The following is a 25,072-nucleotide window of genomic DNA, read 5'->3' as shown; positions in this document are numbered from 1 at the left end:
AAACATGCTGTGCTCAATTTGGTAGGAAGACCCAGATCTTATCTGGATATAAACCTCTAGGGGCTCAAAAATACAGGTCTGGAAATCATCAGAAAGGTTATAGATGAGGAGACTCTTTCCAAATAGTATAGGAGGACTGTTAAGACAACACTGAAAATTACCTAAGTTTTAGGGGTAGGAAGAAGAAGCATTAAAAAAGACAGTAATAGTCAAAAGTAGGAGGGAGTAGATATTAAAGAAAACAATAGAGATGAATTCAAATACAGTGGTGGTTGCAGAAGTCAGAGGAGATGAGGAATTAGAAAAGGCCTTTGCATGTGGAGATTTAGATCCCTGCATATCAGCAATGAACTAGCTAACTCAGAAGAGTAGTGGTGGGAACAGAAGTCTGACTGTAAGTTAAATGAGTAGGAAAGAGGAAGTGGAAACAATGAAGTTAAAGTACATTTTTTCTCGTAAAGAGGAGAAAAGAAAAAATAAACTGAAGGGTTAAAGGGTCAGTTTAAAATACCATTTTAGAATGAGGAGTCTTGGGCAAAATACACATTTCCAGGTTTCTTACTTTCTGGTTTAGAAACTTGAAGCTTAACAAGATTAACCCAACATGCCCAAGGTCACATAGCTTATATCAGTTATTTCAAACTAAAATCTGACTTCTGAGCATTTGTTTTTAACCATTAAACTATACTGCCTATTAACTGAGACAATGGATAGAGTAGGCTTAAGTATGGGACAAGTTAAGGGAGGAAAAGTTGAATTGGATTTCATTGTCTCAACTGTTTCATTACTTTCTAAATCAGTAACACTTGGGCAATGTTACTTATGATAAGTAAACTGAGTTTGTACAGATAACATGTGTAGTACAGGGCTTAATAAATGGTAACTATTTTTTTTTTTTTTGCGGTACGCGGGCCTCTCACTGTTGTGGCCTCTCCCGTTGCGGAGCACAGGCTCCGGACGCGCAGGCTCAGCGGCCACAGCTCACGGGCCCAGCCGCTCCGCGGCATGTGGGATCTTCCCGGACCCGGGGCACGATCCCGTGTCCCCTGCATTAGCAGGCGGACTCTCAACCACTGCGCCACCAGGGAAGCCCATGGTAACTATTTTGAGGGGAGGAACACTGAGTCTCCCCAACTGTTTCCAAAGAGAAGAAATTCAGCCTGGTCTTTCTCTCCACCCATCACTCATATCTCCCTGTAGGAGGAAGGATAAATTTTCTGCTGGTAACCATCCTTTCTTCAGCTCCACCTGACGACAGGAAAGTGCACTTTCATCTGCTCTTGAGCATGCAACAAAGAACCTGCCTTATGTTGTCCCTGGCAGGGCAGATAAATCCATCTAGTTCTGAGGAGTGTTAGCAAGCCATTCTGACCACAGATCTAAGTCACATTATCCAACTGGTTTTATCAACATTAAACATGGCACTTTGATCTCTAGCTGCCTGCCCTTTACATCTGTCTCTTAAATGGTTGTTAACTTTGTTGGTAAACAAAAATAATGACACCCCTTAACTACTCCACAAAGAGTATTATTCTATTGCAGATCCATCATTTATATTCAAATACACCTAGAACATAGTCTACATCTGAACAAACAGGTACATTTCTTACCCTGATTATAATCTGTGCCACATCAAAGTCTGAGACATCGTCTAAAATTGGTTGGGTACTTTCTGGTCCATAAACAAGGCAGTTAAATAAGGTTTTAGAAAAGAAACCAGGTGAAGGACCACCATGAACCAAAGAAATGGCAAGCATTTTGCCAGCTTCATAGTAAAGATTCTCTTTCAGAGCTGTAAATACAGATAAAATATATCAAATACACCTCTTTTATTATTATATAACCATCATATGTAATTAATACATATATAATAAATTAAAAATTAAAAAATCCAAGCTTTAGACGAATGTAAAATAACCTAATTCACAGAAGGTATAATAATGTATAAAATATAAATTTCAACCAAAATATACAATTTTACAAATTTTTTTTCTGAATTCAAAGTAACAATCTATTATAGAAAAATATGTAAATACAGAAAGTCTTTTTATAAAATCACCTATAATCCTACCACCATAATAACCAGTGTACACACTTTGGTGTATTTATAATATGTCTCATGTGCATATAAACATATACATAAATAGCTTGACTTCTGTCTTTTTCCACTTACTGTATTGTAAATTTTTAAAATATTACTTGAAATTATTCAAATATACAGTTAATGAATGCATTCAAACTAATTTACAGATGTGCTGCAATGTAAACCACCCCCTTATTACTGGCTAGCCCAGTTTCAACTACATGAGACACAATGTTACAGTCAACATCTATTGACACATTCTTGTTTATATATCTTTGATTATTAGGATAGATTCCTACATACAGTATTAGTGGTTCAAAGGATATGAACAATTTTAAGGTTGTTGATATACAAAATGGTACAAATTAACTCTCAACACTATATGCTATCTTACCATATCGTCACAATATTTTTCAATGTGTCATTAAAAATGTTTTAGCTACTTCGATAACTCAAAAAGATATCATGTAAATTTTCCTTTATTTTTCCTAAAAATTAAAAGTAATTTATTAATAAGTAACATTAACAATACCTGAAATAATAATAAAATCTCCTCAACAATAACCTTATATACCACATATTAGTAGTCACATCTTACAGATGAAGAAATTGAGATCCAGAGGGGCTATGCAATTAATCTAGGGAAATAAAGCTACTGAAGTAGATGTGTACAAACTGAACTCAGATTTTGTGACTTAAATTCCATGTACTCTCTCCACTGTACCAAAACTGCCACGAATTAATAACATACTGATTACTTGGAGCGTTTTTGTTTTTTTTTAAAGGGAGTTTAGAATTAAACTGTGTGTACTATACATAGTAGTACTAATGATCCTTGGTAGTTTCTCAATTATTTCAATGATACTTCAGGCAATGGTGAGGAAGTTCTAAAGAAAACATAGAAGGAAGTCAAATGGGATGATATGTCTTCTCACTCTCTCTCAAATTCCTATTACAGCAAAAGCGGTTATAAAAGCTCCTAAAAAAAGAATGCTAGAATTAACCAGTGTTTTGAGATGCCTGTTTTAATCACATTAATTCCTTACCAGAAGTAAAGACAGAAAAGTGTCATATATATAATTCTGTTAAATAAAAAAAAAACTCTTGAAAGCAAAAGTGTGCTAAAAATCTGTTATATGTGAACCAAAAAATTATGTTATAAAAATCCTAGGTTGTGAAGAAACATGCCAACTGCAAATTTCAAATATATGAACAAGAAGAGCTCAAAAACTCATTCATCCCATTTGGCCACTCTATTCAAATGAATTAAAATTAAGTACATTTTTAAGAGGTTATACTTAATTATAGAATCACTTTAAGGAGGATTTTGCTATAAAGAAATTAAGGATATTCTAAAATAAAAAATGTTTCACTACAAAATTTATTTTAAAAAACATCACTTCCCCCCTTTTCTGTGATTCTATCAGTATTTTAGTAACAAAGTGATTATACATTTTGACAGGTATTGAGTATCAATTCTAACCTGCTATCTCTTTCTTAATACATGGTATATTCAGTATGTACAATAATAAAGAAAATAGTTACCTTGAGAATTGAGAGACAAGTTCTTTGACAAGGACCCTTCAAACAATGGTGAGTTCTCAAGTTGCTGCATTAAGAGACTTAGGAATTCTTGCTTTGATCCAGGCTGCTCTTTTCCAAAATGATCATTTTCATTAACATATGCTATTTCAATTGTATATGAAGGATTAAAGTTTTGATTTCTGAATCCATCTAAGGCACTATTCCAGATATTGGCTTTGTTGATAAATAATCTTTTAGCTTTTTTTTTAATTTGGAATCCTAGCTCTATTATTAGAGTTGAAATATCTCTTCTAAATTTGCTGCCTTGCCTATAAAACATGAATTTAAACATAGAGGTAAGTACTCTAAAGTACTTTACGTGTCACAGCAGTTACACAGCCAAATAAAAAAAGAATAGAAAGAAGTTCTTCCCCAACTCCCACCCAAAAGCAAACAATGGCCGCCAGTGGAACCAAAAAGTTATTTGATAACCTTGGTTCTAAATTCTTGATTCCCTCTACCCAATGTTTTACCAAATTAAAATCACCTAATGTTATACAATTCACTGGATTTAGGTATAAGAGTCAAAAGCTCAAACTCTTACCTCCCTGGACATACTTGCTTAACTGCATCTTTTTTTTTTTTTTCTAACATCTTTATTGGAGTATAATTGCTTTACAATGGTGTGTTAGTTTCTGCTTTTAACTGCATCTTATTTCATGTTCACTAGATCCTTTAAAGATAGAGCAAATGTAATCTCTGCTCACTGTATGAGAGAACTATATTTTTAAGAGATTACATATTTTAAGCAGAATTCACACTCCTTTAAATAGTACTTTTCAGTTTACACTATTAATTCTCAAAGTGTGGCCCCAGACCAGCAACAGCAGCAGCTGCCGCACCTGGAAACTTGTTAGAAACGCAGCTTCTTAAGCCCCGCAGCAGATAAACAGAGTCAGAACCTCTGAGCATGAGGCCAGGCAACCAGTGCCCTAACAAGACCTGGACTAACTCAATTGTTCCCTGCCTCAGTTTCTCCATCTGTAATTGGAATTAATGTACTCAAAATAATCCTGTTAGGGGCAATGTCCAAGGATCCTCTTTCTACATCAAATTAGGGACTGCAGTTTGAAAAATACCCTTCCAAACTACTCTGAGAACAGCTAATACTCTAAATGTATATAGCTACTTCCTGTTCTAATTTTCTCAAAACAGAGTTTTATATTTTTCTCCAATTCAAAATACACACCTCAGCAGGTCTTCACGCTGGGCTCCAGGAGACTGTCTGGGTAATTTAGGTGAAGATTCCTCCAACAAACAATCAGTTATTCCCACATTAGTGTTGGGTAATGTGTGTTTTTTGGCTTTTTGGAAATCGCCTACAGATTTAAAACCCAATGTTAGTATAATAGGAATACAGGTAGAAACTTTTGAATAATATGCATTTAAGTAAAAACATCCTTATTCAAAATCACAAAATATTACCTGAATTGTAAAGAATACCTCTACATTCCAAACATTCCCAATTTTCTTCCCATGATTGTAGTGAGGAACAGGCTAGATGTGTTCCGCGAGAACCACAACACTGACAGCGCTTTATTTCCCATTTGCTGAGGACATAAAGAGAAGCAGATTATTTCCATGTGGTATTAACTTAGTCTAATTCCGACCATCAGCACCACTGCACACCTCACTGTCCACCTCACACACACAGCCAACCCTTTTACCCAAGGAAGGAAAATAAATTATCTGCTTTGATACTGCATTACTTTTTCCTAAAGTTGTTTTTTCCCCCCATTTCATTTATTATGTTTGTAACTTCCTTCTTTAAATATTCTCTATCTTAAAATACTAAACTAAATATCAGCATGTACATGCACATATACCCAAAGTATGTCTGATGTGGAAGAAGCATTCAGTAAATACATTATCTTACCTAAAATACTATCTTGCCCATTCAAGGTGAGGAATTATTTCCTATAATAAGCTTGCTCAGACACCCCAAGTACTGTGCAGCTCAACAGGATCCAGACTTACTACCTGATCCGCATTTATTTTCTCTCTCATCTTTTCCCCTCAATCCCCCACTCCCAATGTTTCCCCACTGTCTTGTGTGACATGTGCCAGTCAGCATTCACATTTTCTGTACGGGGGTGGGTTATAGCGTGCAGCCTCCTCTTTGTTTGGTTATGAATACGTCCGTCTGTACAGAATGGATACACCCCCTGAGTGTGTGGATATGTGGGTGATAAGAGACTTAGCTGCGTAACTTCACCTCTTGTAGGTGTGGGCGAATCTCCCTCTGTGTGGACATGGGTGTGTAGGGGTATGTCCTCTCTGTGTCTCCCTCTCTTCCCCAGATAGTTCTGCCAACTGATGATGAAGAGGAAGAAAGATGACAGCTAACGAGTGCTTATACACCAGGCCCAGTTCTCACTCTTTACATGTAAAGTTTCAGAAGGTTGGAAAAATTTCAGAAGGTTGGAAAAACCAGTTACCTCCATTTTGAAGAAGAGGAAATCAAAGCATAGACGGGTAAATTGCTTGCCCAAACAAGTTCACACTGTTAGTAAGTCTCAGAGTGAGGCTTCCAATCCAGTTTACCTGGCTTCAGACCCATGCTCCTAACCACTCCACCATGCTGCCTTTCAGCAAATTACCTTCCTATCACTAGGATGAGAGGGAGTGAGACTGCAAAGAAAGCATTCAGATAGCAGGACTCTGTGTCCTAGGAGAAAAGGCAAAGTAGCTGCCAGAAAGAAAAGGGAGTTTGGTAGCAAATGATTAGGTGACCAGAGGTATACAAGGAATATGTATATTAGTTAATCAAAATAGCCTAAAATGAATTTAGAAAATATCATTATTAATGAATATATTGCTTCTTAGAACTGTAAAGTGCTTTACTGTCTACAAAGCACTTTATATACATTAATTTCATCTCTACCTCAGCACAACCCTTGAGCAGGGTATTATTAGTATTTACAGATGAATAATCAGGGTCACCAGATCAAGTAACTTAGGCAAGAATACACATTACTTGACATCTTCAATGAGACCTCCACCCTTAATGAATCTTTAGTCTAATGGCAAAGACAAATTTAAATATTGTCAACTCTATTGTAACAAGCACAATGAAGAGAAAATCCAGCCAGAACAGGGAATCAGGAATAGTAAGAACTTCTTAGGGGAAACTTTCCAAAGCTTGCAAGACTTCAGCTGAGTCTTCCAAAATAAGTAGTAGCTCACCTAGCCAAATCACTTTCCATAAGAGATAAGGCTCCCAATATTCTGCTCTGCACTTTAAGTTTCAGTTTGTCATATTAATTAAGACCACATAACAGGGATAAAAATTTATCAAAATTTCAACAAAATTAGATTTGTTACTTTTTATCCTGCATCTTAAAAAATAAAGATACTCTTGATTTCTAATACCCCATACAGTATAGTGTACAGAGAAGGCAAAAAACGATTGTTAACATTATAGTCAACATCTACGGATATTACAAAAGAGTAATCAATAAATTTCAAATGCCAAATCCTCCTTATAGTGATCCAAAACAAACACTGATAGATTAACCTAGTTTCTTAACCTCTAGAACAGTGTCATCCAATAGAAATATAATGTAAATCATATATGTAATTTAAACTTTCCTAGTAACCAGATTTAAAAAGGTAAAAGGAACAGGTGAAATAAATTTGAGTATTTCCAAAACACAGTCATTTTGTTTGGCAGGTAATCAATTTAAAAAATTATTAACAAGATATTTTAAGGTCTTTTCTTACTGTTATGGGCTGAATTCTGTCACGTCCAGAATTCATATGTTGAAGACCTAACACCCAGTACCTCACAAGGTGACTGTAGTTGGAGATAGGGCCTTTAAAGCGATAATTAAGATAAACTGAGGCCATATGCGTGGGTCCTAATCCAATATGACTGGTATCCTAATAAGAAAAAAAGATTAAGGCACAGACAGAAGGACACAGCTGGAAGGGAGCCATGTGCAAGCCAAGGAGAGAGGCTTCAAGAGAAATCAAACCTGCCAATGCCTTTATCTTGGACGTCTGGCCTCTAGGTTTCTGAGAAGAAAAATTTCTGTTGCTTAAGCCACCTGGTTTGTGGTATTTTGTTATGGCAGTCCTAGTAAACTAAGATACATATGAGTCTTCGGTGTGTATTTTACACTTACGACACCTCTCAATTTGGAATAGCCACATTTCAAGTGCTCAATAGCCACCTGTGGTTACTGGCTACCACAGTAGAGCTCTAGAAAACAGAGCCTCATGAAAACACACCACAAAAGTAACAATTATGCCAAGTGCAATAATTTCTGTACACAGATGTAAATATGCATTTAATAAATATACCTCATCTCAAGTTAAAATTTCAAACATCCTAAGAGCAAAAGTACATTTCACTAACTAGAAAACCTACTTTCTCAAGCTGAAGGGCACTAGTAGAAATACAAAAGATCATGAGAGATTACTACAAGCAACTCTATGCCAATAAAACGGACAACCTGGAAGAAATGGACAAATTCTTAGAAATGCACAAACTGCCAAAACTAAATCAGGAAGAAATAGAAAATATTAACAGACCAATCACAAGCACTGAAATTGAAACTGTGATTAAAAATCTTCCAACAAACAAAAGCCCGGGACCAGATGGCTTCACAGGCGAATTCTATGAAACATTTAGAGAAGAGCTAACACCTATCCTTCTCAAACTCTTCCAAAATATAGCAGAGGGAGGAACACTCCCAGACTCATTCTATAAGGCCACCAGGAGGAACACTCCCAGACTCATTCTATAAGGCCACCATCACCCTGATACCAAAACCAGACAAAGATGTCACTAAGAAAGAAAACTACAGGCCAATATCACTGATGAACATAGATGCAAAAATCCTCATCAAAATACTAGCAGACAGAATCCAACAGCACATTAAACGATTCATACACCATGATCAAGTGGGGTTTATTCCAGGAACGCAAGGATTCTTCAATATACGCAAAACAATCAATGTGATAAACCATATTAACAAATTGAAGAAGAAAAACCATATGATCATCTCAATAGATGCAGAGAAAGCTTTCAACAAAATTCAACACCCATTTATGATAAAAACCCTGCAGAAAGTAGGCATAGAGGGAACTTTCCTCAACATAATAAAGGCCATATATGACAAACCCACAGCCAACATCGTCCTCAATAGTGAAAAACTGAAACCATTTCCACTAAGATCAGGAACAAGACAAGGCTGCCCACTCTCACCACTCTTATTCAACATAGTTTTGGAAGTTTTAGCCACAGAAATCAGAGAAGAAAAGGAGAAAAAAGGAATCCAACTCAGAAAAGAAGAAGTAAAGCTGTCACTGTTTGCAGATGACATGATACTATACATAGAGAATCCTAAAGATGCTACCAGAAAACTACTAGAGCTAATCAATGAATTTGGTCAAGTAGCAGGATACAAAATTAATGCACAGAAATCTATGGCATTCTTATATACTAATGATGAAAAATCTGAAAGTGAAATCAAGAAAAAACTCCTATTTACCACTGCAACAAAAAGAATAAAATATCTAGGAATAAACCTACCTAAGGAGACGAAAGACATGTATGCAGAAAATTATAAGACCCTGATGAAAGAAATTAAAGATGATACAAATAGATGGAGAGATATACTACGTTCTTGGATTGGAAGAATCAACATTGTGAAAATGACTCTACTCCGCAAAGCAATCTACAGATTCAATGCAATCCCTGTTAAACAACCACTGGTATTTTTCACAGAACTAGAACAAAAAATTTCACAATTTGTATGAAAACACAAAAGACCCCGAATAGCCAAAGCAATCTTGAGAACGAAAAACGGAGCTGGAGGAATCAGGCTCCCTGACTTCAGACTATACTACAAAGCTATAGTAATCAAGACAGTATGGTACTGGCACAAAAACAGAAAGATCAATGGAACAGGATAGAAAGCCCAGAGATAAACCCACGCACATATGGTCACCTTATCTTTGATAAAGGAGGCAGGAATGTACAGTGGAGAAAGGACAGCCTCTTCAATAAGTGGTGCTGGGAAAACTGGACAGGTACATGTAAAAGTACGAGATTTGAACACTCCCTAACACCATACACAAAAATAAGCTCAAAATGGATTAAAGACCTAAATGTAAGGCCAGAAGCTATCAAACTCTTAGAGGAAAACACAGGCAGAACACTCTATGACATAAATCACAGCAAGATCCTTTTTGACCCACCTCCTAAAGAAATGGAAATAAAAACAAAAATAAACAAATGGGACCTAATGAACCTTAAAAGCTTTTGCACAGCAAAGGAAACCATAAACAAGAACAAAAGACAACCCTCGGAATGGGAGAAAATATTTGCAAATGAAGCAACTGACAAACAATTAATCTCCAAAATTTACAAGCAGCTCATGCAGCTCAATAACAAAAAAACAAACAACCCAATCCAAAAATGCGCAGAAGACCTACAAAGACATTTCTCCAAAGAAGATATACAGATTGCCAACAAACACATAAAGAATGCTCAACATCATTAATCACTAGAGAAATGCAAATCAAAACTACAGTGAGATATCATCTCACACCAGTCAGAATGGCCATCATCAAAACATCTAGAAACAGGGCTTCCCTGGTGGCACAATGGTTGAGAGTCCACCTGCCAATGCAGGGGATGCGGGTTCGTGCCCCGGTCCGGGAAGATCCCACATGCTGTGGAGCGGCTGGGCCCGTGAGCCATGGCCGCTGAGCCTGTGTGTCCCGAGCCTGTGCTCTGCAATGGGAGAGGCCACAACAGTGAGAGGCCCGTGTACCAAGAAAACAAAACAAAACAAAAATCTAGAAACAATAAATGCTGGAGAGGGTGTGGAGAAAAGGGAACACTCTTGCACTGCTGGTAATGTGAATTGGTACAGCCACTATGGAGAACAGTATGGAGGTTCCTTAAAAAACTACAAATAGAATTACCATATGACCCAGCAATCCCACTACTGGGCATATACCCTGAGAAAACCATAGTTCAAAAAGAATCATGTACCAAAATGTTCATTGCAGCTCTATTTACAATAGCCAGGAGATGGATGCAACCTAAGTGTCCATCATCGGATGAATGGATAAAGAAGATGTGGCACATATATACAATGGAATATTACTCATCCATAAAAAGAAACGAAATTGAGCTATTTGTAATGAGGTGGATAGACCTAGAGTCTGTCATACAGAGTGAAGTAAGTCAGAAAGAGAAAGACAAATACCATATGCTAACACATATATATGGAATCTAAGAAAAAAAGAAAATGTCATGAAGAACCTAGGGGTAAGATGGGAATAAAGACACAGACCTACTAGAGAATGGACTTGAGGATATGGGGAGGTGGAAGGGTAAGCTGTGACAAAGTGAGAGAGTGGCATGGACATATACACACTACCAAACGTAAAATAGCTAGTGGGAAGCTAGATAGCTAGTGGGAAGCAGCCACATAGCACAGAGAGATCAGCTCAGTGCTTTGTGACCACCTAGAGGGGTGGGATAGGGAGGGTGGGAGAGAGGGAGACACAAGAGGGAAGAGATATGGGAACATACGTATATGTATAACTGATTCACTTTGTTATAAAGCAGAAAATAACGCACCATTGTAAAGCAATTATACTCCAATAAAGATGTTAAAAAAAAAAAAGGACACTGGGACTTCCCTGGTGGCGCAGTGGTTGAGAGTCCGCCTGCCGATGCAGGGGAGGCGGGTTCGTGCCCCGGTCCGGGAGGATCCCACATGCCGCGGAGCGGCTGGGCCTGTGAGCCATGGCCGCTGAGCCTGTGCTCCGCAGTGGGAGAGGCCACGACGGTGAGAGGCCCGCGTATCGCAAAAAAAAAAAAGGACCCTAAGCACAACTGAACTTCCCCATATACCTGTCAGGCACATTATAGTCTCGCCCTTCTTTGCAACGACATCTTCGGACATCACAATGCTCATAGTGCTGCAGAAGCTCTTGATAAGCATTTTCCTCTAATTCCCAAGATGCATCTCTGTAAATGAAGCAAGATATAAAATATACTTTCGCCTAAAATGTTACATAAAAGGATTGAAAATGAATCTAAAACTATAAACTCGTCACAAACTTAGGAACAAGGATGGAACTTGTTCTTTTTACGATTAATCATTCACTTCAAGATATAAATCCCTTAGTGTCATTTTATCCTACAGTTAATTAGTCTCACAGTGAATTTCAAATGCTAAATGAAAAATTAAGTAGAAATTTTCTGAAACTTACATTTTTCCTAATATTTCACTTCCAATTTTTTGAATTTCAAGTTTAGTACCATATTTCTGGATTCCTCTCACCTTTAAGTATTAAGAAAATTCTTCTTATACATTTTAAACCACAACTTGATTCTCTCAAATAATTTATACATACCATTTTGAAGCCTATTATACTTGTGTATCAAGCAACCAATCAATATTGTACACAAGTGAGGTGTACAATTATTAAGAGACTATAAACAACTAATGAGACATCTAAGTCAGTACCTGGTTCTCAAGAACTAGCAATCTGGGGAGGAGGAGGAAAGGTGGTGGGGACGGTTTTACATTTCTCTGAAATGGCTGCTTGTCCATGAGTAATTAATCAGACATCAATGATTATTTCCATTGTTATTAAATCCTATATTTAAAACCTCTTTTCATCAAAAGGCTAAACGTTACTCACTTTTCAGGAATATGAATTCCCATTCTCAACATCTCTTTCTGAAATATATCACTATTATTGCATATTGTGCACCTAAAGAAAAACACTCCTGCATTTATTGCTTGAACCTATAGTGGAAAATAGAAAATATATGATTAATAATTTAACAGGTTATCAGGTTATGAATAAGATAGCTAATAGAACATGTGTGCTACTTTTCACATATATATTATGGAAACTTATTTTTTATGTTTGTGGTTCATGAACTTTGATAAACTAAGTTACCCTACAGCTAAAACTTGGGAATATTTCTCCCAATGGGAAAAAAAATAAAGCTAATGAATTGACTGTTCTTTAACATCTATCACCAATATGTGTTTCTCAACCCTTTGTATCTAATGTCATTTCTGTTCCCAAATATTGTGTTGTCCATCACTCTCTGTGAATAAAACAGTAAACATCTTCAGTTACTTCGTCTAGGAAGGATGTTTAAATAAATGTTACATATAAAGCATCGTTGGTTCTGTTTTTAACTCAATTTCTGTAAGTTTTCTTCCTAAGGGGGAGAAGCATAAAACCTATTCTCACTGCTTCAGCAAATAAAAATACAGAAGCAGCAGAAAGAGAGAGAAAGCGTAGCCAATCACCAGTTTAAAAAGCTAGTAGCACACACTCATTTAATAAATATTTAATCCCTACTATATAGGCGCCAAACACTATGCTAGTACCAAAAATAGAAACATAAAATGACTTAGATCCTATTTCAAGGAATTCTTGTGAGTAGGCATATACTATAAAAGTATTATTATTTTTTAATACATTTATTTATTTATGGCTGCGTTGGGTCTTCGCTGCTGCACGCAGGCTTTCTCTAGTTACAGTGAGTGGGGGCTACTCTTCGTTGTGGAGCATGGGCTCTAGGCGTGTGGGCTTGAGTAGTTGTGGCACATGGGCTTAGTTGCTCCGCGGCATGTGGGATCTTCCCTCTCTTCCATAGATACTTTTTAAAAAATACTTTTAGGACTTCCCTGGTGGCGCAGGGGTTAAGAATCCGCCTGCCAATGCAGGGGACACGGGTTCGAGCCCTGGTCCGGGAAGATCCCACATGCCGCAGAACTAAGCCCGTGTGCCACAACTACTGAGCCTGTGCTCTAGAGCCCACGAGTCACAACTACTGAGCCCGTGTGCCACAACTACAGAAGCCTGCGTGCCTAGAGCCCATGCTCTGCAACAAGAGAAGCCACCACAATGAGAAGCCCGCGCACTGCAAAGAAGAGTAGGCCCTGCGCACTGCAACCAGAGAAAGCCCGTGCGCAGCAATGAAGACCCAACGCAGCCAAAAATAAATAAATAAATTTATTTAAAAATAACTAAACAAACAAATAAAAAGTATATACGGAAGAGAAAGGAAGAAGTACTGAAGTTTATGTAAGAGCCTGACAAAAATGTCACAGGGATGGTACGGTCAAAGTTAAGTATGAAAGAAGTAGGCGTTTGCCAGGAAAATAGGACAAAAGACAATACAAGGAGAGGGAATAGCATATATCAAGTCTCAGTGGCAAAAGAGTACATGTGATTGGGGAAATAATAATAATATACTTAGAAATTACATGCTGATCATACTGAACTAAGTAATTAAAATAGACAGGTAAATCAAAGTCAGTAGTGTGAAGAATTGACAGAGAATAAGGCATGCAGGAGTTAGTGGCCTCCGGCAAAAGTCTAGTTAAAAAAAAAAAAGTGTCTGAAGTGAAATCACAAAGGGTTTAAGGTAGAGGGTAGCAACAAAAAAAGATACACCAAAAATATTAAGCAGATCTGACAGACTTGGAGAATGATTTGTGGATGGTGAAGAAAGAAGTGGACAAAGAGGAATCCAGGTTCAAACAACTAGCAGGTAGCACACACACAACATGTGAGAGGGAAGCAACAAGTTAATGAAATCTCTGTTGAACCTAAAGGATCTTTGAGCAATTGTACACAGATACCAAGATCTTACTAAGTATAGGATATGATACAAGGAACTGTCTAGAATGGAGAAAAGAAAAACAGCATAGGACATATGGAAGATACCAACAAGACCACAGCAATGATGTGAGAAATCCAAACTGAACAAGAATAGTGACAATTCTCTGCATACAGAGTGAAAAGTCAATTTCTTTGATATTAATCTATAGTCTCTCCTCACAAAATCCCAATGTATATAGCATTTGTAGTGGTCACAAATGAAATTTGCTTAATCACATACAATTCTCATCCTACTGCATAGGTTTGTTCTTCCTTCAACTCTTTTATATTAATGGAGTTCAGAGATTAAAAAAAAACTATTTGGGTATTATTATAGCTACCTAAACAGGGTAGACTCCATTTACTATTTCAGTTAAGACTTGTATCAGAGTGGAAAAGCCACTGGAGTTCCTTTAAGGAACATGACTCAAGAATGAGCTCTGTCCTGGTGTGCTCTAACCAAGTAATAATTGCTTGCTTGTTAATATTTATATCACAGACAGGTGTCCATGGGGCCATGACCTTATATCTGCATAAAGTAGACCTACATTTTTGTTAGTAGTACTACTTCTAGTTTTTAATGACAGAATTAGAAACTTGGTATTTTCAGAGTTCACAAAAAGTCCTATGAATACTAGGTCAAATTTGAGAACCTCTGTCTGTTTCATTATTAATGCATAATGAGGCAAATCTTATTTGTCCTGAAAAATAACATACTATTACAAATTATACAAAGTTAACAAGATGATACATTTGGCAGCAATTACATTCAATTCATTCAAATACAAACCCTGAATTAAGATAAATTACCTTTTAAAGATTCTCACATAATGTGAACTTCTTCCTCAATAGGTAAAGATAGCACTTCATGATGTTTATGAACTGCACTCTCTAGATCCCTTTACAAACACTTCTTTGTAAGAATGAACAGGATTTCTAATATTTACCCAACAAAACAGGCTCCATCCTGCCACTTTTAACTGATAACTAATAATAACTAACTAATACTAAGAATAAGAGTTCAAGGCTCATACGAAAAAAAACAGGAAGTAATCAAGCTTTACTATTTTGACTACTGTTAGTACTTTTAAGATTTTGTTGAAATATAAGAGGATTTACATCTCCTAACTTAAAAAAGAGAACTTTTGTAGTTAATTTGTAAACAATAATAACATTTCATTTTACTAAACAAAAATAAAAGCCAAGCTTTAAAAAACAGTATAAACTTAAGTAAACCCTGTGTCACTTGGCATTCTATCAACTATAACTGTCTAACAATTGGCACTTTCACACATTTATACTATATATTGGACATTATTAATAACTGGGATTTTTTTTAAATTTTAAATTATCTTCTGAATTGAAGAAACTAAATTGTTTAATGTGTGTTTTATGATATTTCATTTACTTGAAAACTTGTCGTCAGGTTTGACATACAAGGTGGCTCTCAAAGAACTAATATTAATATCAATTCATTAGATAGTAACCAGTTTACTGTCAAAAAGTTATGATAAAGTGTTTACTACAGCTAAAAAAAATAGACCTCTTAACATTAAATTAGCTTACAGTTAATTATTTCACATATCTTGGTTTTCTAAGCTTAAATATATAAATGAACTTGGGAATTTAAAATCTGTGTATTATTCATTGTGAAATACAAACAAAATCCTTGGGTAAAAACAACAAAATTTTAAAAGTGTAAATATACATTAAAAGGTAGTATGTAAACTTTTATTAAAACATTAATTGTAGGGCTTCCCTGGTGGCGCAGCAGTGGTTGGGAGTCCGCCTGCCAATGCAGGGGACACAGGTTTGTGCCCCGGTCCGGGAGGGTCCCGCGTGCTGCGGAGCGGCTGCGCCCGTGGGCCATTGGCCGCTGAGCCTCCGCGTCCGGAGCCTGTTGCTCCGCGGCGGGAGAGGCCACAGAAGTGAGAGGCCCGCGTACCGCAAAAAAATAAAACAAACAAACATTAATTGTACACTTCAATAGGGTGAATTTTATATGTAAAATTTGATTCAATAAAGCTGTTTTAAAAAGTTACAAGTAGTAAGAGCTAAAATACACATCAATTTTTTCTAATTTAAAATTCAAATCAGCAAGCAACAAATTTTATACCAGAAAAAGCTGACAAAACATCTTACCTGTAAACAGTCTCTATGGAACCAAGCATTCTTACAACAAGGACTTCGTAATATGCTGTAAGTTGGAATAGGCTCAATAAATTCCAAGCAAATGGTGCATGGTAAGGAGTCTCTATAATTATTAGATGTAATTATCTGAACAGGTCGATGGTTCCAACAAAATGACCTAAAAACGTATATTATTTTAAAACATCTAATAAATTATACAACACAACTAGACTAGCTTTACAATTCATATTTATATGAGAAAATTCGTTCGTCTCTCTCGTAATTAACCTACAACAGACTGGAACAACGGCACTATAAATCAGTCTCATAATCTATAACTAAGGAGAGCTGAATTTTCAAAATGTGAACCTTTTGCTGGTGAGATTTACTTCACAGAATTTCAGTAACTAATATTATGTTGAGAATCCTACGTAACACTGTTAGCAACAGAATATACACACCATTGTACTCAACCTTGCACAAATTCAAAGGAAGGAACTTAAACTTAAAAATAATATATTAATAATATAACAAATAAAATGCAAATAATAACTTATTCTTAACCCACTAAATGTATTTCCATTTGTATTTTCTAAACTGCAATTCTCATATAACAATCCATTAAAGTGGTCAAGAGCACAAAGACTAAAAGAAATAAATCACTCATGATACCAAAATTCATAAAATCTTGATGTTTAGAGCTAAAGTCAAGAAGCAAATATTTTTAGGGGCATCCCAGGGCATAATGTTTATTTTTTGGACTCCACCAAATTTACATGCCTTCACTTTACTCAATGAGAAACACATATGTCCCTGTGAAAAAAAAGTAAACTATTAAATCTAAAGAATGACATAAAATCTAGAATTATGTAAGCTGGAAATTTTCACTGAATATGAGTATATTAACAGTTCCATATTATATTCTAGAGCTGAAAGCTAGAGGTGAATATTAATCATTAAGTCCATTACAGATATTGCAATTCTCCAGACTCTGCAAATAGAAATGATCATAAAGGAAGGGGAGAGAAATTATATATATATATGTACACACACCCACACACACATATCTAAAGTATACATATAACCTCAATGCAGCTTTGAAAAGAAATTTGACAAAGGAATTATATAATTGGGAGATCCATATCCATTTTCCATTTTCTTTCATATTCAACAGTTAATTAACTCACGCAAAATTGCCAGTGAACTGGAAAATACATTCTCTCTGAAGTCCGCATGGGAAATGATAACTTCGTTTACATCGGGGCGTGACACATCCAATTGAAGCACCGGTTTTCTTGCAAATACAGCATTTCTAAAAGAAAGTATAAAAATAGGAGTTATAACACATACAAAACTTGAGTACTATAGATAAGACCGAGGTATAAATGAATATTCTTTGTGGAGAGTCTGAAAATTATTTTCATCATACAACAGCTGTGAAGATAGTATATTAAAGAAATTTCCTGAAGAAACCTGTTCTACCCAGAAACAATCTAAAGGGACTAAAGACTCACTCCCATAACAATTTCTGGTAAAGGAAACACCTCTAACCAGAGAAGCTTCATTTCCTTCGTATCTGCTAAAATATTTTAAACTGAAGGGTTTGTAAGCATAATGGTTATACATGGAAGTGCCATTCAAATTTCAATAGAAAACACATAGTTAGGAAATATTTATTAAGGACAACAGCAAAACAATACTAAAAACCAATCTGTAAAATATTGGCTAGGATCACTCTATCCTAACCAAATGAAAAAGTGTTAGATACCCACAGTAGGTTAAGTAGTGATTCCCTCAAAAGATATGTTCAAGTCCTAATTCCTGGTACCTTTGAATGTGACCTTATTTGGAAACAAGGTCTTTGTAGATACTTGATTTACAAGTATCTACAAAGCTATCTTTAGCTTACAAGTATCTTGAAAGCTAAAGATTTCAAGATGAGTTCATCTTGGATTTAGAGTGGTCCCTCAATCAAAAGGCTGGTGTCCTTATAAGTAAAAGGAGAGGGAGATTTAAGAGACACACACAGGGGGAGGCCACATGAAGATGGAAGCAGAGATTGGAGTTATGCTGCCACAAACCAAGGAATGCCAAAGGTTGCCAAGCAGGCATCAGAAGATCGAAGAGAAGCATGGAACAGATTATCCCTCAGAGCTTCCAGAAAGAATCAATCCCTTTAACAGCTTGATTTGGAACGTTCAGTCTCCAGAATTGTGAGAGAATAAATTTCTGTTTCAAGCAACCCAGTTTGTGGTAATCTATTACAGCAGCCCTAGCAAACAAATACAATACCACTGCCACTAACTTAAATATAACGGTGGTATATAAACAGGAAGACTATTAGATGAATCAATCATTAGTAAAATACAGAACAGTACCTAAAACATCTTGGAACCCTTGAGATGACAACTATAATGGCCACTGATGGAGAGATTATACTGCTGACCCGTCAAACAACACCAGGTTGTATACTTTGCCAACCTGAGGCTCTCCCTGTAAACTGACGTATGGAATTCTACTGTAAGGTCACAAATAGAGACACCTCTTCAGTATCGAGATATTCTCAAAGGTTCACAATATACTCAGAGAGGTTACAGATGTCTTAAGAAAACATTTCCAAACTGCAAGGGGACCTATACAGGTCATGTTTCATGACAAGTTCACTATCACCATAAGATTGAGAAATTTTGATACTAATACTCCCACATGGCCCTTAGATAAATGCCACTGTTAACCTTTTCCCAAGGTTTTCCCTTGTGCCTTAGAACCTCTATTTTACCGTTAACTCCTCTGCATCTTCAACATCTTTAAAAATAATTGCTTCCATTTCTTTGTCTCAACTAAAAGAAAGGTCTCTGCATGCTTCCCTTATAGAATCTCTTGAATGAAGCTGCTTATTTTTCCAGCCTCCTTAATTTCCAGACTTGGCAAGGAGTGGGAGTGGGATATGGATAGAGGCAGGAAGGAGGACAAGCAGAACATTATTTTAGTTCTGTGTGGCAGATTGTAGGCCACTACTCTATCAGACTTAAAAAGATATGGTCCTTTGAACCTAATGACATCTACTCTCTGCCATCTAATAATTTCCTGGTCAGTTCTCCACCTCCAGGCTTTGGCACCTTTCTCTGTATTTTAATTCTTGCTGTCATTCTAAATGACTTCTGCACTGATGGGACAACCTTTCTTTGACTTCCTCAACTAAAATGTGTCAATGCACTTCATCACCACTCCAGTGTAATGAAGAATCTTCTCATCACCCCAAACTGCTCCACCATGGAAATCATCAATTCCATTATCACACTCTCTAGAAACCCCTGTACTTCCAATCTTCTCATTCTCTTAACTCTCATTATTTCTACTCAGGCCACATGGAGACCTACAGTCTGTTCATTGCACATAATATAGTAAGCTATCACACAAAAGATTCACAAATTATAACTGAATGAATAAGGAGTTAAGGTTTAGAATATCTATCTTGGAGAACAAAAGGCATGGAACACAAGAACACCATGTCACAGAAGAGCCACAAGAGATGTGGAGATCATAAATTATTAGTCTGTATAGTTGTGTAATTTCCATGTCAATCTTTCATTCCAACCCAACAAATGAGGTATAAGAATGAAAAGTCAATAGTTGGGTTGCCTCAGGATTGAAGGTCTGAAGAACAGCTGAGTGGAAGTATGGTCATAATTCTGACGGTAAGAGTGGATGAAATGATGGGTAAGTCGGAAGAGGATAAGGAAGTGAAATCAGTATTGTCACATATCTTATCCAGGGTTGGTTTAGCAAAATGTTCTTCTAAAATTTACTGTATTTGACAAAAATAAGCATTGGAACATAAAAACAATATCTTACAGATTTCTAGTAGAGAAAGTGATAGAATAGACTTCCTTAGTATTGACAATATTTATGGTATTAGGTGTAATGAGTAAAATAATTTACTTACCAGTTTTGAAGCCCTAGTCACTTCTTTCCTGATATCTTCTATTAGAAAACCATAAACTCCTTCTTCTTCTTTACCCCTCTGCCAAATTCCACTTGACATCAACTATGAATATATTCTCAATTAGAAAATAAACTCTAAGAAACTAGTTTGGAATAAAAAATATATACCTATAATATTCCAATAAAAAATGGGCATAAAACAATTCAAATTTTAAGAATCTCTTACCTATAATAGTTATTTTTCATGGTCAAAGTAAGAGGCTACTCACATTCTTTGATTTGGAAGACACTGTATATTAACAGTTCATGTAACCAAACTGGTTTCTAAAAAGTATTACAGAAAATAACAGAAAAAGAAAGGAAGAAAAACAACAAAAAACACTTATAATCAAGCTTTAGGGGAAAAAAAAGTGGCAAATACTTAAAGGCGTATATGTAATAATAATGAATACTATGGAGATAATTATCAGTGATATTTTAGGTTAACTTTAAATCTCACTGGATTCTGAATCATAGAAGGCATATTTATAGGGAATCTACTGAATTGCAGTTAACGCAAATGAATTTAAAAAATCTGTTTTAACTTCAATTTAAACATGTTAAAGGAACATGAATCAAGAAAAAGCATGAGACTGTGAATAAGAAATCCTGACTTTGCAAACCAGGCTCTGTGTCCAACTTTCTGAAAGCCTAGGCAAGTAATTTAATGTTTCTGACATTAAACACAAAAATAAAAACAATAGACTAGGTTGTTTCCAAGTCTCTTTCAGCTCTAACATTCCATTACCATTTATAACATTACTATACTTTCGTGTTCACAATGAAATAGAATCTTTTAAGTGTTGAGCCTAGGGTCAGTATGTTTCAGGATTACTATACTCATTAATAAAATAAGAAAGAATATAAGGGAAATTTTGATATGACCAACTTAAGCATATTAAATAACTCCAACATACTTCAGATTTGTGATCAGTTTTATTTTAATCAGTATAATATATCCTTAAAAAAACCCAAAAGTGATATATGTTACTTAAGAATTATGAAAAAATAACCCACTGACTAATAAAATAGTTGTCCTAACTCTACTACATAAAAAGTAAAATACACTCTTTAGAAAAATGAAAAGGTTTTCTTTTGTGATGCAAACTATAAGGCTCTAACTTACAAATATGTTTGGAATGTCAACTTCATGGTCCCTTAAATCTTGGTACAAAGTAGGTAGGTTCCTAGACCAGTCTACAAATTTTAGAGAAACACCAAGAATTTATGTTAGATGATTTCTCAAGGAAGCATCTAAAGAGTTTTAACATGGATGCTGTTGTGGGTATAAAAATATGTCCTCAAATTTGTTGATATTCCTTCCTTAAAGTGGTGGGAACTAATTCCTTCCCCTTAAGTGTGGGTTAGGATTAATGACTCACCTCTAACAGAATAAAGCAAAACAGTGGTATGTGACTGTAAAAACTAGGTCATATGGTTCCATCTTGATGTATATCTATCCCTCTGTCTCTCTCTTTCATCACTTCCTCTGGGAGAAGGCAGATGTCATGCTGTGAGCAGCCCTATAGCCCAGGAAGTACGGAACTGAGACCTTCTGCCAACAGTTAGGAGGAACTGAGGCCAAAAGCCACGTGAGTGAGCCATTGGAGATGGATACTCCAGCCCAGTCAAGCTTTCAGATGACTGAACCATGGCTGACATCTCAATTGCATCCTCATGAGAGACCCTGAGCCAGAACCACCCAGCTCACCCAATACCAGATTCCTATCCTTCAGAAACCATTTGAGAACAGAAATAGTCACAGATGTAGAAAACAAACTTATGGTTACCAAGGGGGAAGTGGGGGGGAGGGAGCGATAAATTGGGAGATTGGGATTGACACATACACACTACTATATATAAAATAGATAATAAGAACCTACCACATAGCACAGAGAACTCTACTCAATAATCTGTAATGACCTATATGGGAAAAGAATCTAAAAAAGAGTGAATATATGTATTCACTGTATAACTGATTCACTTTGCTGTACAGCAGAAACTAACACAACATTGTAAATCAACTATACTCCAATAAAAATTAATTAAAAAAAAGAAACCATTTGAGATAATAAATGTTGCTTAAGCTGCTAAATTTCAGGATAAATAGTTAAGCAGCAATATATAACTAATACAAGTGCCAAGAAATGCTGCATGTGCTCATGCAACCTTAGCATGCTAAGGCAGTGATGGTGCCACTAATATCTTAAGGCAGATTCAGTGAGGTGAGAAGTTGGTGGAGGGAATGCGGAACAAATGAGAGACTAATTCTCAATATGACATCATTTTTTCTTTCTTCTGAGTGACACATAAATTAACCTATTTCCTTTTACACAAATATTTATTACCTTTAGTCAGAACTTTTCTTTCCAGGTTCTCTGTGAAATAAAATACTTTTAATTTTACTTCTTAAACCTTCAAACAAGTCTTTTCTGAGACTTATCACTAGCAACAATGAAAACAAAGTACTAAAATGAACAACTCCCTTAGAGACCTAACCATTTTCTCCTTTTTTCCACTGAGGCCCTAAAGGGTTAGACAAAAATAAGCAGGTAATGATGACAGGTATTTCTACGTACCAAGTAATTTCAGAATCTTAGAATTTGATAAATGAAAAATCTTATTTTTACATATAAGCAAAAGGAGATCCAGAAAAGTTAAATGACTTATCCATTTCTCAGAAACCAGCCATCAGGATCGAATTCTCTTCTTTAGAAGAATATCAGATTGCTAGGATTTAATTAAAAATTATACTCACCAAACAATAGTAATGTACAGTGAGATTCCATTTCTCATTAGTTTTCTTTTCTCCATATTTAATAGGACAGTCATCATTTTTTCGACAGAAAACACAAGCTAACAGTGAAAAAAGTAATAGATATAAAAAAATTTTAAACAAAAACAAAAAAAACCCCTATGGAATTGGTGCTTCTCTCAATTGATGTGTTCAAGTCTTTTTGAGAGAGCAAATCACTTTATATTGTTATCAGTAAATTAAAACTTCCAATACGTACTTCTAAAACAATAATGTGACTTTACATTTTTTCATTAATCTTTAATGATGAATCCCAGTGTGTTGTTAAAATGGCAACTCATTGAAAACAACAGATTAGGAAACTCTGAAACTCCATCTCTCTAAAGCAATAAAACCTGCCAAATGCTGGTTGTGCATTTGGTTATGCTGCCAAAACCATCAGAATCAACTTTTCAGAAAATCTGAAATCTGATTTAAAAACTTAAAATAATCAGAAGAATGCTTCATAAAGAAACAAGCTGCCAAAATTTGATGAGAGATTTGTGGCATTTTAACTTACCTGCCAACCATCCCCCACTCTCCAGCTGGGCAATGGCCTTAGGCCCATGTTCAATGTGTATTGTTCCTTAGGCCCATGTTCCTGGTGTGGATTGTCTAAGAGGAGGTAATATGGACCTTGTCAAAGAAATGTGATTGTGTGTTCTGACCTGTATGGTGGCTCCCCAAGGGACCGGCTCAGATGCCTGCCCTTGTTTCACCTGCCTCAGAAATTTCTCAGGGCTGGAGTCTGACTGTCAAAAACATTTAAGACAAATATACTAGAGGCAGCAGCTTGAAGCAAAGGATAACAGACAGGGTAAGCAGGTCACAGACCAAAAAGGCTAGGAAAGAAGAGTCTGGAAAAGGAAGATACATGGGAAAATAAGGGCTTTGAAAAGCTCCCAAATATATCAGGGAATCTAGAAGGACACCACATGCCTAGGACTGGATGCATACTCAGAAATGACCCTAGAAACTCCAAGCTTTCACCTCTGGCTGATCTTTAGGCTTGTAGACTCATATAGCAAGCCTATATGAAAAAGGAAAGATCCCAAATCAATGACTTTATTTTAACCTTAAAGAACCAGAAAAAGAACAAACTAAACCCAAAACTAGCAGAAGAAAGGAAATAATAGAGATTAGAATAGAGATAAATGACATAGAGAATAGGAAAACAATAGAATAAATATAAACAAAGTTGGTTCTTTGAAAAGGTCAACAAAACTGGCAAACCTTCAGCTAGACAAAGAGAGAAGACTCAAAACTTATAACAAAGCTACAGAAATCAAAAGTGTGGTAATGACATACAGCTAGACATATAGATCAATGGAAAAGAATCCAGAATGACCATACATCTATGGTCAATTAATTTTGAACAAGTATTCCAAGATCATTCCATGTGGAAAGAATAGTCTCTTTAACAAATGGGGCTGGGACAATTGGATAGCCACATGCAAGATAATAAATTAAATCCCTATCTCATACAAAAATTATACAAAAATTAATTCAAAATAGATCAAAGACTTAAACATAAGAGCCGAAGCTATAAAACTCTTTCTTAGAAGAAAATGCAGGGGTAAATCTTCAAAACCCTGGTTTGGGAATGGTTTTTCAGATATCACATGACACCAAAAGCAAAAGTAATAATAGATAAATTGGACTTCATCAAAGTTTAAAATTTTTGTGCATCAAAGAACACTATCAACAAAGTGAAAAGACAATCTACAGAATGGTTAAATATACTTGGAAATCATATACCTTTTAAGGGTCTAGTTTCCAGAATATATAAGTATTACAACCCAACAATAAACACACAACTCAATTTTAAAACAGGA

General features: G+C 35.9%; 1 protein-coding gene across 6 annotated transcripts in view; it reads right to left on the bottom strand.

The window, feature by feature from the left end:
• Window positions 1-25,072, bottom strand: part of G2E3 (G2/M-phase specific E3 ubiquitin protein ligase) — a 51,553-nt gene that overhangs the window by 16,029 nt on the left and 10,452 nt on the right. For 3 of the 6 annotated variants that reach the window (XR_002641938.2, XR_002641937.2, XM_022553495.2), the window contains exons 3-12: window positions 23,202-23,299; window positions 20,406-20,507; window positions 17,647-17,771; window positions 16,472-16,637; window positions 12,344-12,450; window positions 11,547-11,663; window positions 5,093-5,217; window positions 4,857-4,986; window positions 3,629-3,936; window positions 1,611-1,792 (exon numbers count right to left, since the gene is read on the bottom strand). Coding sequence is in view for 4 of the 6 variants with exons in the window: in XM_022553495.2 (XP_022409203.1) it covers window positions 1,611-1,792; window positions 3,629-3,936; window positions 4,857-4,986; window positions 5,093-5,217; window positions 11,547-11,663; window positions 12,344-12,450; window positions 16,472-16,637; window positions 17,647-17,771; window positions 20,406-20,507; window positions 23,202-23,299 (1,460 nt within the window). In the remaining 2 variants the exon portion in view is untranslated. Of the gene's footprint in view, window positions 1-1,610; window positions 1,793-3,628; window positions 3,937-4,856; window positions 4,987-5,092; window positions 5,218-11,546; window positions 11,664-12,343; window positions 12,451-16,471; window positions 16,638-17,646; window positions 17,772-20,405; window positions 23,174-23,201; window positions 23,300-25,072 lie in introns of all 6 variants that reach the window. The other 3 variants (XM_022553497.2, XM_089907542.1, XM_022553500.3) reach the window with 3 other exon arrangements.

The sequence above is a fragment of the Delphinapterus leucas genome, chromosome 2 (genome assembly GCF_059928025.1).
Source record: "Delphinapterus leucas isolate spDelLeu-1000000601 "Yukka" chromosome 2, BTC_Dleu_Yukka2, whole genome shotgun sequence".
NCBI classification, from domain to species: Eukaryota; Metazoa; Chordata; class Mammalia; order Artiodactyla; family Monodontidae; genus Delphinapterus; species Delphinapterus leucas.
The sequence above is the reverse complement of the archived record's forward strand: the minus strand, read 5'-3'. Positions and strand labels throughout refer to the sequence as shown.